Source organism: Podarcis gaigeae, assembly GCF_964106915.1.
Source record: "Podarcis gaigeae genome assembly, chromosome: 8".
NCBI classification, from domain to species: domain Eukaryota; kingdom Metazoa; phylum Chordata; class Lepidosauria; order Squamata; family Lacertidae; genus Podarcis; species Podarcis gaigeae.
This window is the reverse complement of record NC_139684.1, coordinates 107,060-121,568: the sequence shown is the minus strand read 5'-3', so window position 1 is coordinate 121,568 and position 14,509 is coordinate 107,060. Positions and strand designations below refer to the sequence as shown.

The following is a 14,509-nucleotide window of genomic DNA, read 5'->3' as shown; positions in this document are numbered from 1 at the left end:
TACCATTCCACATCACGAGTGGCCTGAACGCATGCACATAATTCACTCTCTGTTGTGGAGAGACAAATAATGGTTTGTGTCTGGGACTTCTATTCAAATGGACAACCGTTATAACAAAACACCATACCAGACACATCCCTGCGATTATTTTGTTCCACTGCATGAGATGCATCACAGAAAATTTCAAAACCTTTGTCAATACATGATGTAAACTGCAACCTATAATGTTTGGTATGTTTAAGGTACATTACCACTCTCTTAAGAGCAGAGAAACATTGCGTAGTGGGCTTTTCCACAAATTTTGCCAGAAAGTGAAAGGCATAAGTTATTGTTAGAGTTCAGAACTTAACAGGTTAAGTTGTTCCCATGATGCCTCAACATTCTGACGTCAGGATTCGAAGGTGGGAGGAGATTTTCTCTGTTCCTCTCTGTCTTTGAGGGAAAAGGACGCAGTTTGTCATGGCTGCGAGAAGTCCGGGAGTGTATTTCTGAGAAATGTCGCAATAAAGAACTGTTAATGACAAACAAATACTTTGTGTGTTTGTCTGAAGCTAAGCGACAGTTTTGCCGCTGTGTTTTACTCTGCAAGGCGTGAAGAGACGGAGAGAATTGCCGCAGCTGAGAGGAAGCGCGCCGGACCGCTGTAAACAGCTTAATTGGGGTCGTAAACCAATTAAGCCTAATTATTCCAATAGTTATATCTGGTCTTGAGATTCTTTGAATGAAATTTAGCTTGCCTATAGCAGAACGATACAAAGTTTTGTTAGGAAATGGCTTATCTTCACCTGTAAAGGTGAAACCACACACCATAGGCGTTTCCTTCCCATTTGCATTTTCTTAAACCCATTTTGTTTCAATAAGTCTCATATCTGGGGTTTGTGGTACAAGAGACCAGGTGTTATGCTCTTTTAAAGAAGCTATCTCAGAGTTCATAGCTTTATACCAATTTACAGCTTGGTGCTTAGGTAAATTCTGAACATCATTGTAGCTTTTTGGCTCAAAAACCGCCTTATTGGCATACACAGTATTTAAATGTTCATCTGCAAAACGTTGTGGCTTCTGTCTTTTTCTATCTGAATGTCTCAGTCAGGAAGGAGAGTCAGACTCCTCAGACTTAATGGGACTAATTGAACTACTAGTTTCAGGTTGTAAATCATCATTGTCAGACTGAAGAGGTGCCTGTAGGCTAAGCTCACAGTCAGAAAACTCAAGAGAATCTAACCTCCCCTCGGGTGCCTGTGATTTTAAATCATCAAACAAATTATCAGATTCAACAGGCTTTTTGTCTTGTTCCATTAATTCAGAAGCACCATTTCCTGCTGCTGCTGCTGCTGCTTCCTCTTCTTCCTCAGTGTCATTTATACCGTTAGTATCTTGGAAAACAGCAACGCCATTCCAATTTACAGTTTGTATCATGCTTCTGGTAATATGAAATTTGCCAGTTGCTGGTATGTAAATTCTGTACGCCCCCTGCTGGTAGCCCATTAATTTTCCCTGAACACTACTGTCAGAGCTGCCTCTAGGTCCCAGCTCACAGAGGACCAACGCCAGGTTGATGTAATGTACAAAAGTCTTTATTGAAGTTTAGTTTCCATTCCAACGCCAGAGCGTGCAGCCCTACGTCTTGACCTTAGATCGGCGAAGTCCCCTCTGAATCACCACCCCTTCCGCACCAGTTTAAGATCCTAGCCCTACTCCACCTCTTCCGTTGTTCTTTCCTCCTCTGGGTCCTTCTGCCCCCTGGGGTTTCCTCCTTCCTGGACTCTTCTGATGCTGACCCCCCTGAGCCTTGCCCCTCCTTCTGGCGGGCTTTAGGACCTGGCTCCCTATCCGGGCTACCTGCTGTGCCGCTCGCCTGTACATTTGAACTTGGCGCGCGCGCCCAGCTGGTAACCTTCCTCCTGACCGTTTCCCCGCTCTCCGATGGAGGCGTGGTCAATCCTGACTCATCTCCTCTCGCTGGTAGTGAGAACACTGGTCCCGATTCCTGGGACTCCTCCCCCCTACTGCGCTCTGGTGGGGAAGCTGGTCCTGATTTCCAACTGCTGCTCAGGGAGTCCCCGCTGGCCCCTTCCTTCTGGGGTTTCTCCCTTGGCACCTCCCTCGCCCTGGCCATCGGCGCTCCCCTCTGTGAATCTTCCGATTCGCTGGAGAGGCTCGTGGAATCCCTCTGACCACTGTCACTGCCTACACCCCCCTCGGATTCCTCCTCCTCGCTCTCCATCTCCTCCCTCTCCTGTGCCTCTGCTCCTGAGCCCCTGACAACTACGCTCACCCAATTTCTGCTTGGCGGGATAATGCATAATTATATCTGAATCCCAAATGCGTAGGTATTTCAGATTAGGGCGTTTTTTAAACAGCTTCTCATAGGGGGTTGTAAGGATATTTCCATTCCACCTTAAACAGGGAGCAGGCTGTTGTTTGAGTCACAGTCTGCGTACTTCCGGCTCACAGGAAGTTTATGTTTTGTACATAGCTTTTGTTTCTCTCTCTGTGCCTGAACACGCAGGCAAGCAGTCATGTTTTTTCTTTGTTCTGACCAACGCTGAATAAAGTTGTAAATAATGCTCTCCTGAGTGCATCTTTCGTTGTGCGAACTCTGCAAAGGGCGTGCACAAGTCCTTGGAATGTTGAAAGCTGTTTCTGAGGCTTGTGTCGCTAATTGACTGATTCTGCGTTCCTACGGGAGGTTGATGGATCGTCCGAAGTCGACGTGGGGGCATGATGGCCTTTGTCTCCCTGGCAGTATCCCAACAGGGTGACATCTAAACCAGAATGATAACTGCGATTTCTAACGTAACAAAAGGCATTGAGCGCTTCAGCCCAAAAGACTTTGGGCAGATTAGCATTGTGCAGATAAGTTTTAACCCCTGCCTGCAGGTCACGCTGCACAACTTCAACAAGCCCATTTTGCCAGGGACTTCGGGGGCAAGATAACTCATGAGTAGTCCCCTGCGCTTCCAGGAATTTCTCAAAATCCTCAGAAACAAATTCCCCGCCCCGGTCAGTAAACAGGTTCTTAATTGGTTTGTTAAAATGCGTTTTTACCCAGTTGCAAAAAGCTCTGTACTTCTCAAATGCTTGGGACTTCTCAGCTATTGCATAAGTCCAACACTATCTACTATACTGGTCTATCAGGGTAAGCCAGCACTTAGAACCTCCTAATGATGGTGGGAGTGGCCCAACTAAATCACAATGTACACGCTCAAATGGCTCAGTTACTTTCCTATCTGAGCACCTACCCTTGAGTGCAACCTTAATGTTATTCTTGCAACAGGATAGACATTGCATAAAGAATTTACATGGTTTTAAGTTTAGGCCATTAACAATATTCTTTGTCTTAATTACATCAGCAAAATTCAGATGTCCCAGAATTCTGTGTGCTTCATGGGCACACCCGGAATGTGGCCTTGCATTCCTCAACCCCTGGCTTGACTGTGCTGCTCTGCAATTTATAGGCGATTGGGAGTAGGTGCGAAAATACAGTCTATATAAACCATCAGAGTCCCGGGCATACACTAGACGTTTGTTCCCATCGAAAAACTCACACATTGACTTTAAGAAATGCACAGTTATGCCTTGACGAGCAAAACATCTTACTGACAATAAATTGTCCACTGATGGGCAGTAAATGCAGTTCGCTATCGTAATGTTTAAAGAGTCAAGTTTAATAGTACCCCTGCCAAGCGACTGCAAGACTTGTGAATTGGCTAAATGTACATTACCAATTTCCTCTTCAAAAGAAATAAACAAGCTTCGGTCGTTGCAAATGTGCTGAGATGCTCCTGAGTCCACAATAAAAGACTTCCACTTGGCACCTTTAATTCTTTTACGATCTGTAGTCCGAGCATGAAAAGCTCGCGGCTCGTTTCTGTCTTTACGGTACGATGTCGGCTGCTGGGCTGACGACCGTGACTGACGAACAGAAACAGACTTGGGAGTACTTTGCTTTCTTTTGGATCTGCAGTCCTTTGCAAAATGCCCCTGCTTATTGAAGAACCAATAACGCTTTGCAGCTTTAAATGCAGTCGTATTACCACAAGTTTGCATATGGCGTTCCTCATTGTTTCTGGAAATAGGAGTAGTTATGGCACAAGCCTCCCTTCTATCCAAATCGCCCATTAATCTTGCCGTTACCCCTTCCACAGTTAATTGTGCTGGTGGAACGGCAGATATCTGGCTAGCTACACCATCAAAGTCCTCATTAAGGGAACAAAGAATGATAAAAACATACTGAATATCAGGTATCTCCATGTCCCTTTGAATTAATTTGCAGCGTATTGCCTCCAGACATCTCAAGTGTGCTGCCAAATCACCACCAGGCTACAACTTGGTCTGGTACAGCTGCTTGAAAAACGTCAATGCAGACACTGACTCTTTTCTAACATGCACTGCTGCAAGACTGTCCCACATTTCTTTGGCAGTTTTCTTATTTCTTATATAGACTACTTGCTGGTCACTGACTGCCAAATTAATTATTGCCCTGGCTTTCGCATCTCCTTTTGACCAAGCATTAGTTACAGGGTCAGGAGGGTCATCAGTTACATAGGTCCATACTTCTCTAGAGGTCAAAAGCGCCTCCACCCGAAAAGACCATAAACTATAGTTCTCATCTGTTAGCTGTGGGAACACCAGAGCCTTCTCGGCTTCTGGAACCCGGTCAACCATTCTGGAACTCTTCCAGACCCACAGAAACTAACAGGAGAAGGAGTTTTCAAACCTTTCTCAGAGTCCAAAAATATGCAGTCATCCACTCAGCAGCTGGGCCCATAACCAAAGATGTTACCTATTTGCAGTATAGTAGCACTGCAGAGAGCTTTCTGGGGAGATCATGCATTAAAAAGGGACTCAAAAATAACTTAAACAAGGTTTTAATAACAAAAACAAAAACACTAAATACATCAACAACAAACCAGACCCAACCACCAACCCATCCCCCAGGGTAATGGGAGAGCTAGGTGCTGCTCCTTATATACTACACCCAAATGCTGACACAGCCATTCAACATTCAACCATTCAACATTCAACCATTCAACAGCCAGAACTGAGTTCCAATGAGTTCTGGCTGGGGAAAAAGCCCTGGGGCAAGCCTAGGGTGGGCCACCTAAGCACAGCTCTCTTGCCCTGCGCCCCTCTGTCACCTTTGCTGACTGAAAGCATGCCAGACGGTTTTCTCTTGCTGGGCTCTGTGGGACGAGGGCTGACTGTGCATCTCTCTCTCTCCACCTCCTAGGTATCCCAGGATTTCCCCCTTCTTGGACAGCTGGTGGCGCTCTTGTCCCTTCACCTTGCAGACAACGTGAAGGAGATTGGCCTGCAGTCAGCGGAGGCCTTGTACCATCTCCATTACATCATGATAGCCAAAATGGGTGAGGGCGATGCTGGGAAATGGCTTGTTTCTTGTAAGCCGCAGGGTGGGAGATCTGTAGCCCTCCAGAGGCTGCTCCAACTCCCATCATCCCTGAGTGTTGCCCATGCTGGCTGCTGCTGGTGTTGATCAGGGAGTTTAGGAGGGCCAGAATTCGTGCCAACACTGGCCTAACGCCAACACCCTGTTGGCCAGAGACGAGAGGGCAGTCTTGGGGGAGGGATTCACTGCTGAAGAACATCAGAAAAGCCTTCTGGACCTGACCAGTGGCCCAGCCCAGTCCAGCATCCTGTTCCCACAGGGGTTGACCAGATGCCTGTGGGGATCCAGCAAGCAGAATTCAAGCTCTTTCTACTCCTGTACTTTGCTGCCTCTGACCATGGAGACAGAGCATAGCCATACTGGCTAATAGCCATGGGTAGCCTTCTCTTCCATGAATTTGCCTCATCTTCTTTGAAAGCCATCTTGGTCCATGGCCATCAGTGCCTCCTGTGGCAGGGAGTTCCAGAGTTTAGCTGTGCACTGCAAGAAGAAGGACCATCCTGAAACTTCAGTTTCATTGGAGGTCCAGTTGTTCTCATGTTCTGACGGTGAGAGAGAAAGCTTTCTCTCTCCACTTTCTCCATGCCATACATTGTGTCTCCTCTTCCTCGCCGTTTTTCTAAACGGAACCCCCCCCCCCCACAAATGCGGCAACCAGCTCCACAAGCACCCCAGTCCTTTTGGTTGCCCCCTTCTGAACCTTTTTCCCAGTTCTGAATTATAATTTTTGAGGTGAAATCGATAATTGTTTTTGTTGTTCCCAGTGGGAAAACTGGAGGTTTTGAGCAGGGAGCACTAATGCTGGGTTCTTTTGCATGCATATTCCAAAACCCGACCCTGCTTAGGTAAGGAACTGGAGAAGAGGAGGAATAAAAATAAGAAAGGCAACATGGTCAGATGGGTCCGAGAAGACTTCTTCATCCCTGGGCCCTCCCTCTTCCACTACAACATCGCAAAAGTGGCCAAGGTAGGGGTGGCTTTTTGTACTCTTTATTGCTAAGACCGCAGCCACTCCCAGTTAGCAAAGATTTGCTCACTCAGGCCAATGGGGCCCTGCCCCACCAACTTCAGCCTGCCCTCAGGCAGCCCACGCCTTCTAGGAATGAGGGAGAGATTCAGAGCAGTTCACACTGCAAGCCAAAGCTATCAAATCGAGGCTTTCAGAAACAATAGGAGAACTGAAACACAACCCGCCTTTGAAATTCACATGTCCTTGAATTTTGCAATGCCAAACAGTGTGTAAAAAAATCCATGCGTGAGCTATTAGTGTAAATAACATTCAGAAATGCATTGTATTAGAATAAATTGCTCAAAGACAAGTGCCCGGTAGCCTAAACTGCATGCAGAATTCTACTTATTGAAATTCTACCAGGTGCTGGGAGACCTAGGGTTCAGATCCCCACTCAGCCCTGAAACTCACGAGTCAGTCACAGTCTCTCAGTCTAACCTACCTCATGAGACTAAAATGGGGAGGAGAGAGAACTATGCATTGCCACCTTGGGCTCCTCAGGGTGGAAAAAGAATAGGAAAAGTTGACTCATTCGATACATCTTTCACAAGGGACTGCCAAGCCAATGAACTATGCCAACATTGTGGTGGGTGTTTTTGTTGTATATTAAGAACTAAACACACAGCCAGCAGGTTCCCACCCAGTCTGTTTGGCATTGGTTATATAACGGATAGCCACTATTATTCACCTTCTCTGTTCCTGCGAGAATTTTTTTTTAATTTTCTAGTCTGATTTTAGATTGAACCTCTTCATGTCCCAATGTCATAACCAATTTAAGATGTGGATCGAAAATAGCAAGGCGTCACCTGACTTTTAGTTTTGTTTGTTGTAAAATCTTTCAGCTACTTAAATAAACACATAAATAGAATCACCGAATTGTTGGAAGGGACGCGGGGGTCACTTAGTTCAACCCTCTCAAGGCAGAGTGGAGATGTCTTTCACTTGGTTTGTGAAGGCACCCTTGGACTACTGAAACGTGGTCAGAGTGTGGAGCAGAAGAAAACTCCCTCTTCTTTCTTCTTTGTGTCAGGCTTTTGGGGAGCACCTCAAGCCCAGCCAGATCAACGAAATCGTGTTGAAGGCGATTGACAACCTGACAGTGGAAGACAGAGCCGTCTCTCAGGCTGCAGGAAAGCTCCTGAGGTCCTTCCTTGAGGAATGCGGGATGGAAATGGAGGACGTAAGGCTCAAAACGGAGGCAGGGGGAGCAGGTTTCCTCTAAATTAAACATTCTCTTCGGACTTAGAATTAGCTTGTTTCTGGGAAGTAAGAAGGCATTGTGTGGGAAGTAAGAAGAGCCAGTGTGGTGTAGTGGTTAAGAGCGGTAGTCTTGTAATCTGGGGAACCGGGTTCGCGTCTCCGCTCCTCCACATGCAGCTGCTGGGTGACCTTGGGCCAGTCACACTTCTCTGAAGTCTCTCAGCCTCACTCACCTCACAGAGTGTTTGTTGTGGGGGAGGAAGGGAAAGGAGAATGTTAGCCGCTTTGAGACTCCTTCGGGTAGTGATAAAGCAGGATATCAAATTCAAACTCTTTTTCTTCTTCTTCAATTTCCGTGTTTGTGGCTCGCACCTCTGTTTCCATCCTGTTGCAGTTCGGCTTCCAAAAATCAACCACCCTGTTTTTCATCTCGCTGTCTGCTTTGGCAGTATTTTAATTACATTATTCCACCCTGTTCATTTCAGTGCAAAGGAAACACAATATGGACAACACTGAGGTCAATTAATAAAACTTTGCTATGATCAAAATGATCACCCTCCCAAAACTAACCTACCTATTCCAGACCCTCCCAATCTGGATTCCCCCAACACAACTCCGCAGTGGCAGAGAAAACTACACTCTTTTATCTTCTCACATAAATAACCAAAAATAAGCCCCAAATACCTGCACCTCCCCACCTCAGAAGGAGGATGGGGAATCCCCAACATAGAAGCATATTACACTGCCAGCCAAATACTCCATATAATCCCATATATACTAGAAGATGAGACAAAACAATGGGTACGCCTAGAGAGGGACATAATTGAAAATACCAACCCCATCCCCACTAATCCCCCTGCCGCACCACCTATTATTCCACCATGCAGCACAAAACCTCCAGATAAAAACCTGGCAAACCAAAGGCTTATATCGCCTAATAGACTTCTGTAAAAATAACAAATCTTTGTCAACACAAGAAATACAAGACAAACTAGAAGACACCCAAATGCCCTGGTTAACACATCACCAATTACATGCCCTCTTAAACAATCCAACAGTAAAATCAGCAGCAACTAGGCCCCTGACAACCTTTGAAAACCTCCTCCTAACAACAAAGGGAAACGGTAAAGGGATGGTATCCGCAATATACAAAATATACTACTCCAATATACTACTCCAAAATCCCACAAACCCCCTAGACGCAATCAAAAAACAATGGGAGAATGACATAGGCTATGAGATTAACCCCACTCAATGGATCAGAATGTGGTCTAACCCCCCCTTTAAATCCATAGCAACGAAAAAAACTCACTCTGAAACTCACCTACAGGTGGTACCTAAGACCAAGAAAACTAGCGCTAATACGCCCAGGAAACTCACCAAAATGCTGGAGAGGGTGCACCTCCACAGGCACATACCTCCACATGTGGTGGGAATGCCCCAAAATCCAACTATTCTGGACAACAGCCATACGAGAAATATGTAAAATAACTAAGCAAGTATTAGAAATCACTCCAAAATTGGCCCTACTAAACATCTTCCAATACAATAATGCATATCTACACCACAAAGAATTTATAACTCACCTACTTTCAGCAGCCAGAAACAGCATAACCAGACACTGGAGAGACCTGTCAGGAGTAAGCATGGACCAATGGTACCAAATAGTATGGGAAACAGCCCTACTAGAAAAATTAACCAATAAACTGAAACTGACACGTGGACAAACAGAAGAAGACGCCTTCATCCTGGTATGGCTCCCCTTTATCACAAACACAGCCCAAAAAGACAATGACAATAACCCACCAACAGCATACAAATCAATATGGCTAACCTAATCCAAAACACCCACCCACCCCACTCTCACACGAAAACAAAGATCACCACAGCCAATCACAAACAAACAACCACACCCTAGGCCAACCCCAACCTCTCTCACCACCAAAGGAACACAAGTGAACAGCAGAGAACCGGCACGAGTAACGCTGACATCAAACCCTACATACATTAAGCCAAATAGAAACAGGTTCACCACACTTTCTCATCCTGGTCTTCTTTTATCTTCTTCCAGCTGCCTATGGTTGTGAAGGAGATTTACAACCATCTCCACCAGATCCCCGACACCCGCACTAAGGAAGAGACGCTTTCGGCTATTGTCAGCCTAGCCACCAAGCGCCTGCAGCCGGTCGTAGACAGCCTGTTGGACTGCTCGATGGAGTGTGATGAGTAAGTTTTTGTGATGTGAAAATGGGGAGGGGTAGATTTAAGGGGTTTCTTCATTTATATTTATTTATATTGAATTTCGTACTTGCAAAAAATTGTGCTCCGAGTTGTGGTTTCTTTCTTTGCTAATGTATGTGCAATATAAAGAAAATATCAAAGGCCTGACTTTTTTTAAGAAAAGGAAAAAGGAAAAATTCTGTTTTGAAAAACTGCAGAAGTGCCGCAGCGATCTGGAAGGCGTTGGTCACAGATCCGTATTCCAGCGTCAAGCTGCTGAGACCCCTCCTGAAAAGGCTGCAGGATGAAGACCCCAAAGCGGAAGTCACTTCCAGGCGACGCAGCACTTCTCAAATGCCAATGGCGGTACGAAACCACTCAGTTTCTCTCTCCTGGATTGTTTTGAATGGGAGCTGGATGGGGCTGGGGGCTTCTTGCTGGGAGGGGGTGCATCTTAATAAGTGGTCCATCCTGTGAGCACCTGCTTTGTATGCAGAAGGGCCCCAGCATCTCCATGTCGGGGAGTCCCTCGCTTGAAACCCTGGACAGCCACTGCTAGTCAGTTTAGACAACACTGAGTGAGATGGACCGGGGCTCTGAGTCGTGTCTGAGTCTGAGGTCTTGATCTGACGATGACCTCTGCTGAATGCCATTCTCCTGTCCTTGTCCCTCCAGGCTGCCAACGCTCTGTGTCATATCCTGTCGTTCCCTGAGGCTGCAGGTATCCTGAAGAGCAAGTTCCACCACCTGCTGTTTGCACTTAGCACTCAGATCTGTTTTGTCCATGAGGCGAGAAGAAGAGGTTCTAGGGCGACAAGTCTAATCCCGGAGCCCTCTTCGCATCTCGATCCGCTGACGTAAGGGACCTGCTAATGCATTTGGGGGGCCCCTCCCTTCTCTCTCTGACCCATAGCGGTGATGGCTCAGCCCTCCCCCAAGAGATAGGCTTCATTTGGACATGGAGGTTCTGCTTAGGTTAGATAGCTAGGAGACCCAGGCTTCCCCAACCCCTGTGCTCTTCAGTCGCTTTGGACCACAACTCCCACCAGCCCCAGCCAGCACAACTGGACTGAAGATGGGAGTTGTAGCCCAAAACATCTGAAGGACCCTAGGATGGGAGAGGATGTTGGAGACTCTCCCGCACGATGGGCTGATTTGGGTGTGGTGGACTCACGTGTCATGAAACCTTAAGTCTCCATCACAGCCGAAAGGTTGTCGCTTGTGCTGGAAACATGTGGGAGGCTGCAGGGGGTGATGGTTGGGGTTGGACTGCAACATGTTAAGGACCTAAAACTCCCCAGATGAACCTACCCAGACCTTGCGCTCATCATCGGAAGCCCCTCTTCACGTGCCTCCTCCACACAAGAAGGGGCCTTTTCTGTGGTGGCTCCCCATTAGTGGGTTGCTCTCCCCAGGGAGGCTTGCCTGGTGCCTTTAGATGCCAGGCAAAAATGGTCCTCTTCAATCAGGCCATTGGCTGATTAACCTCCTATGCCCTTTCAACTGTGTTTGTTGGAGGGAGAGGAGTTATTGGTTTGCTTTGGTTCTTGATTTTATTCTGTATTTTGTGCTTTTTAACTTGCATTTTTATGTTGTGAACTGCCCGGAGATCTATGGGTGAAGGGCAGTATACAAATTTTTAAAATATAATATTCTTAATTCCTTCACTTGACTCAGGACCGCTGTGCAGGCCCTGAAACAACTGATTGGGCGTGTTGAATACCTTGACGAACTTGAGGTTTTGGGGTTGCAAAGCTGCTGGGATATGCTGTCAAGTCCAGAAAGCTTTTTCAAAGGCATTCGTCTTCTGGCAAGGTAAGAAGGTGAAAAGGACTGGCAGGTGAGGCATGAAGAGCAAGGCCTGCTTTCTGGGGAAATGGGGATAAACTTCTTATTTATTTCAGAAAATGTACCATATTGTTCACTCTATAAGACGCAATTTTCCCCTCCTAAAAAGTAAGGGGAAATGTGTGTGCGTCTTATGGAGTGAATGCAGGCGGGAGGCTCTGCTCAGTGTTCAAGTAACCTGGTGGGGGTTGTTGTTGTGCAGGAACGCTGAGCCAGCTTCAGGCTTGTGAATCCTTTGTCTCTTACTCTTATGTTTCAGGACCTTGTTCACCTCCTCGTCAGAACAGTACAAGAGGATTGCCCGATTGGCACGGGAATATATGTGCTGTCAAAACAATAAGAAGAGAGCCATCGGCATGGCGTTTTACTTGGAGGTAGGAACTGGAAACAGGGAATGCCTGTTCTAATGTTTCTAATGGTTTCTTTATTCCTCGCAATTTAACTGTCAAATGTTCTTTAGCATTTACACATTTTTTATTTAATTGTACAACTTCAGCTGCATTCACTGCTATCATGTCTAATATATATGGACAATATTTTTTTGATAGAAGATGAATGTATACATAATAAAAGATGCACTTACAGTGGCTTTGCTCCAACTTAGGGGATGTCCGACTCTGATACAGACACTTCCATGACCTAGCGTGCAAGTTACTGCAGGCAGCAATCAGACAGGTATTCCGTTAATGGATGGACAAGTCTTCACCTTTGGAAGGCTAAGATTTTTCTTAAAATTACATTTTTATATGTACTATTGGAAACACCTGAAAGCTGGTATAAGTTCATATGTATTTATTTTTGCCTGCTTTAAAGATTGATTTTTGTGTGTCTGCTGGTTTATTATATATCTTTTTTCCTCTTTGTTCCGCTATGTCTCGGGGTGGGGAGACTAAATAATAATAATAATAATAATAATAATAATAATAATAATAATAATAATAATCCTTTGCTCGTCCAAATAAGCTTTTTTCATTTATTTATTGAGGCCACTAAGTCTTTGAACTGAAGAGATTTCTCCAGTTTCAAGCCTCATCTCATGCTCTTTATGAGCCAGGTCCAAACCCTCCTGCAGTTCAGACCCAGCTTAGGATGTGTTTGGTTCAGCATGATTCCAACCAGCTCATACTCCTTCCTTCCCTTTCCCACCAAAATGTACCTGACTGTGAGAGCAGAGGCAAATTAGATTGGGAGGGCCAGGCCCAGCCCTAGAGGTTGGAATGCGGGGTCCAGGCCCACCAGAAACCAGCGGAGAACTCCATAGCTCCAAATGGAAGCACCAGTCTAGCTTCTGCTGCGGCCAGATTGGGATGAGAAGGGGCAGGAGGGGTCATGCGTGGCTCGGTGCTTCTTGCTGGAGACCATTGAACTGAAGTGAGCTGCTTTGGGGGCCAACCTGAATCAATCCCAAAATACCGGTAACCCGTTCAAGAGGTGCTTTTTAGAAACTGAGCTCACACTCCAACTGTAAAACCATGACATTATATGCTTATGAAATACGTCATATTTGTTGTCTGATAAGGGGGGGCAGCAGCTCTGTACCTTCCATGGGTCACAACAAGCCTGGGGGTCAAAACAAGGCACCACCTTCTCAGGTGAATATCAGGCTTGAGGACATAAATGTTGCTCGACTTTATCTGGTGTCACTTAGGCTCTGACGGTGAGACCACCTGCGCTGCAGCCTCCGCCTCTTCTGGCTGTCAAAGCCTCGACGACCTGCGCTGCTGCCTATGCCTCCTCTGGCTGTCAAAGCCTCGATGACCTGCGCTGCTGCCTATGCCTCTTCTGGCTGTCAAAGCCTCGATAACCTGTGCTGCTGCCTCCGCCTCTTCTGGCTGTAAAAGCCTCGACGACCTGCGCTGCTGCCTCCGCCTCTTCTGGCTGTCAAAACCACAATGACCTGTGCTGCTGCTGCTGCCCTGTATGGCTGTCAAAGACTTGACGACCTGTGCTGCTGCCGCTGACCCTTATGGCTGTCAAAGCATCGACGATATGCGCTGCTGCCTCTTCCTTTTCTGGCTGTCAAAGCCTTGATGAGCTGCGCTACTGCCTCCGCCTCTTCTGGCTGTCAAAGCCTCGACGACCTGCGCTGCTGACTCCGCCTCTTCTGGCTATCAAAACCACAATGACCTGTGCTGCTGCCGCTGGCCTGTATGGCTGTCAAAGACTTGACGACCTGCGCTGCTGCCGCTGACCCTTATGGCTGTCAAAGCCTCGACGATATGCGCTGCTGCCTCTTCCTTTTCTGGCTGTCAAAGCCTTGATGAGCTGCGCTACTGCCTCCGCCTCTTCTGGCTGTCAAAGCCTCAACGACCTGTGCTGCTGCCTATGCCTCTTCTGGCTGTCAAAGCCTCGACGACCTGCGCTGCTGCCTCCGCCTCTTCTAGCTGTCAAAGCCTCGACGACCTGTGCTGCTGCCGCTGACCTGTATGCCTGTCAAAGCCTCGACAACCTGCGCTGCTGCCTCTTCCTTTTCTGGCTTTCATAGCCTTGATGACCTGCGCTGCTGCCGCAGCCCCTTCTGGCTGTCAAAGCCTCGATGACCTGTGCTGCTACCTATGCCTTTCTGGCTGTCAAAGCCTCGATGACCTGTGCTGCTGCCTCTTCCTCTTCTGGCTATCAAAGTCTCGATGACCTGTGCTGCTGCCTATGCCTCTTCTGGCTGTCAAAGCCTCGACGACCTACGCTGCTGCCTCCGCCTCTTCTGGCTGTCAAAGCCTCGACGACCTGCCCTGCTGCCTAAGCCTCTTCTGGCTGTCAAAGCCTCGATGACCTGCGCTGCTGCCTATGCCTCTTCTGGCTTTCAAAGCCTCGACAACCTGTGC

At 47.0% G+C, this 14,509-nt stretch overlaps 1 protein-coding gene and 1 long non-coding RNA gene across 2 annotated transcripts in view; both read left to right on the top strand.

Moving 5' to 3' along the window:
* LOC310851104 (maestro heat-like repeat family member 5) overlaps positions 1–13,512 on the top strand; it is a 52,251-nt gene extending 38,739 nt beyond the window's left edge. Inside the window, exons 13-21 of the mRNA XM_083753256.1 lie at positions 5,234–5,369; positions 6,256–6,377; positions 7,450–7,599; positions 9,691–9,845; positions 10,058–10,205; positions 10,515–10,696; positions 11,517–11,654; positions 11,947–12,061; positions 12,292–13,512. Of these exons, the coding sequence (XP_083609382.1) occupies positions 5,234–5,369; positions 6,256–6,377; positions 7,450–7,599; positions 9,691–9,845; positions 10,058–10,205; positions 10,515–10,696; positions 11,517–11,654; positions 11,947–12,061; positions 12,292–12,330 (1,185 nt within the window). The 3' untranslated portion in view covers positions 12,331–13,512. The remainder of the gene's footprint in view (positions 1–5,233; positions 5,370–6,255; positions 6,378–7,449; positions 7,600–9,690; positions 9,846–10,057; positions 10,206–10,514; positions 10,697–11,516; positions 11,655–11,946; positions 12,062–12,291) is intronic.
* Positions 2,320–2,983, top strand: LOC310850148. Its single transcript, XR_014567239.1, has 2 exons — positions 2,320–2,373; positions 2,758–2,983. It is a non-coding gene; the product is annotated as an uncharacterized lncRNA (long non-coding RNA).
* Positions 13,513–14,509: the final 997 nt, after the last annotated feature.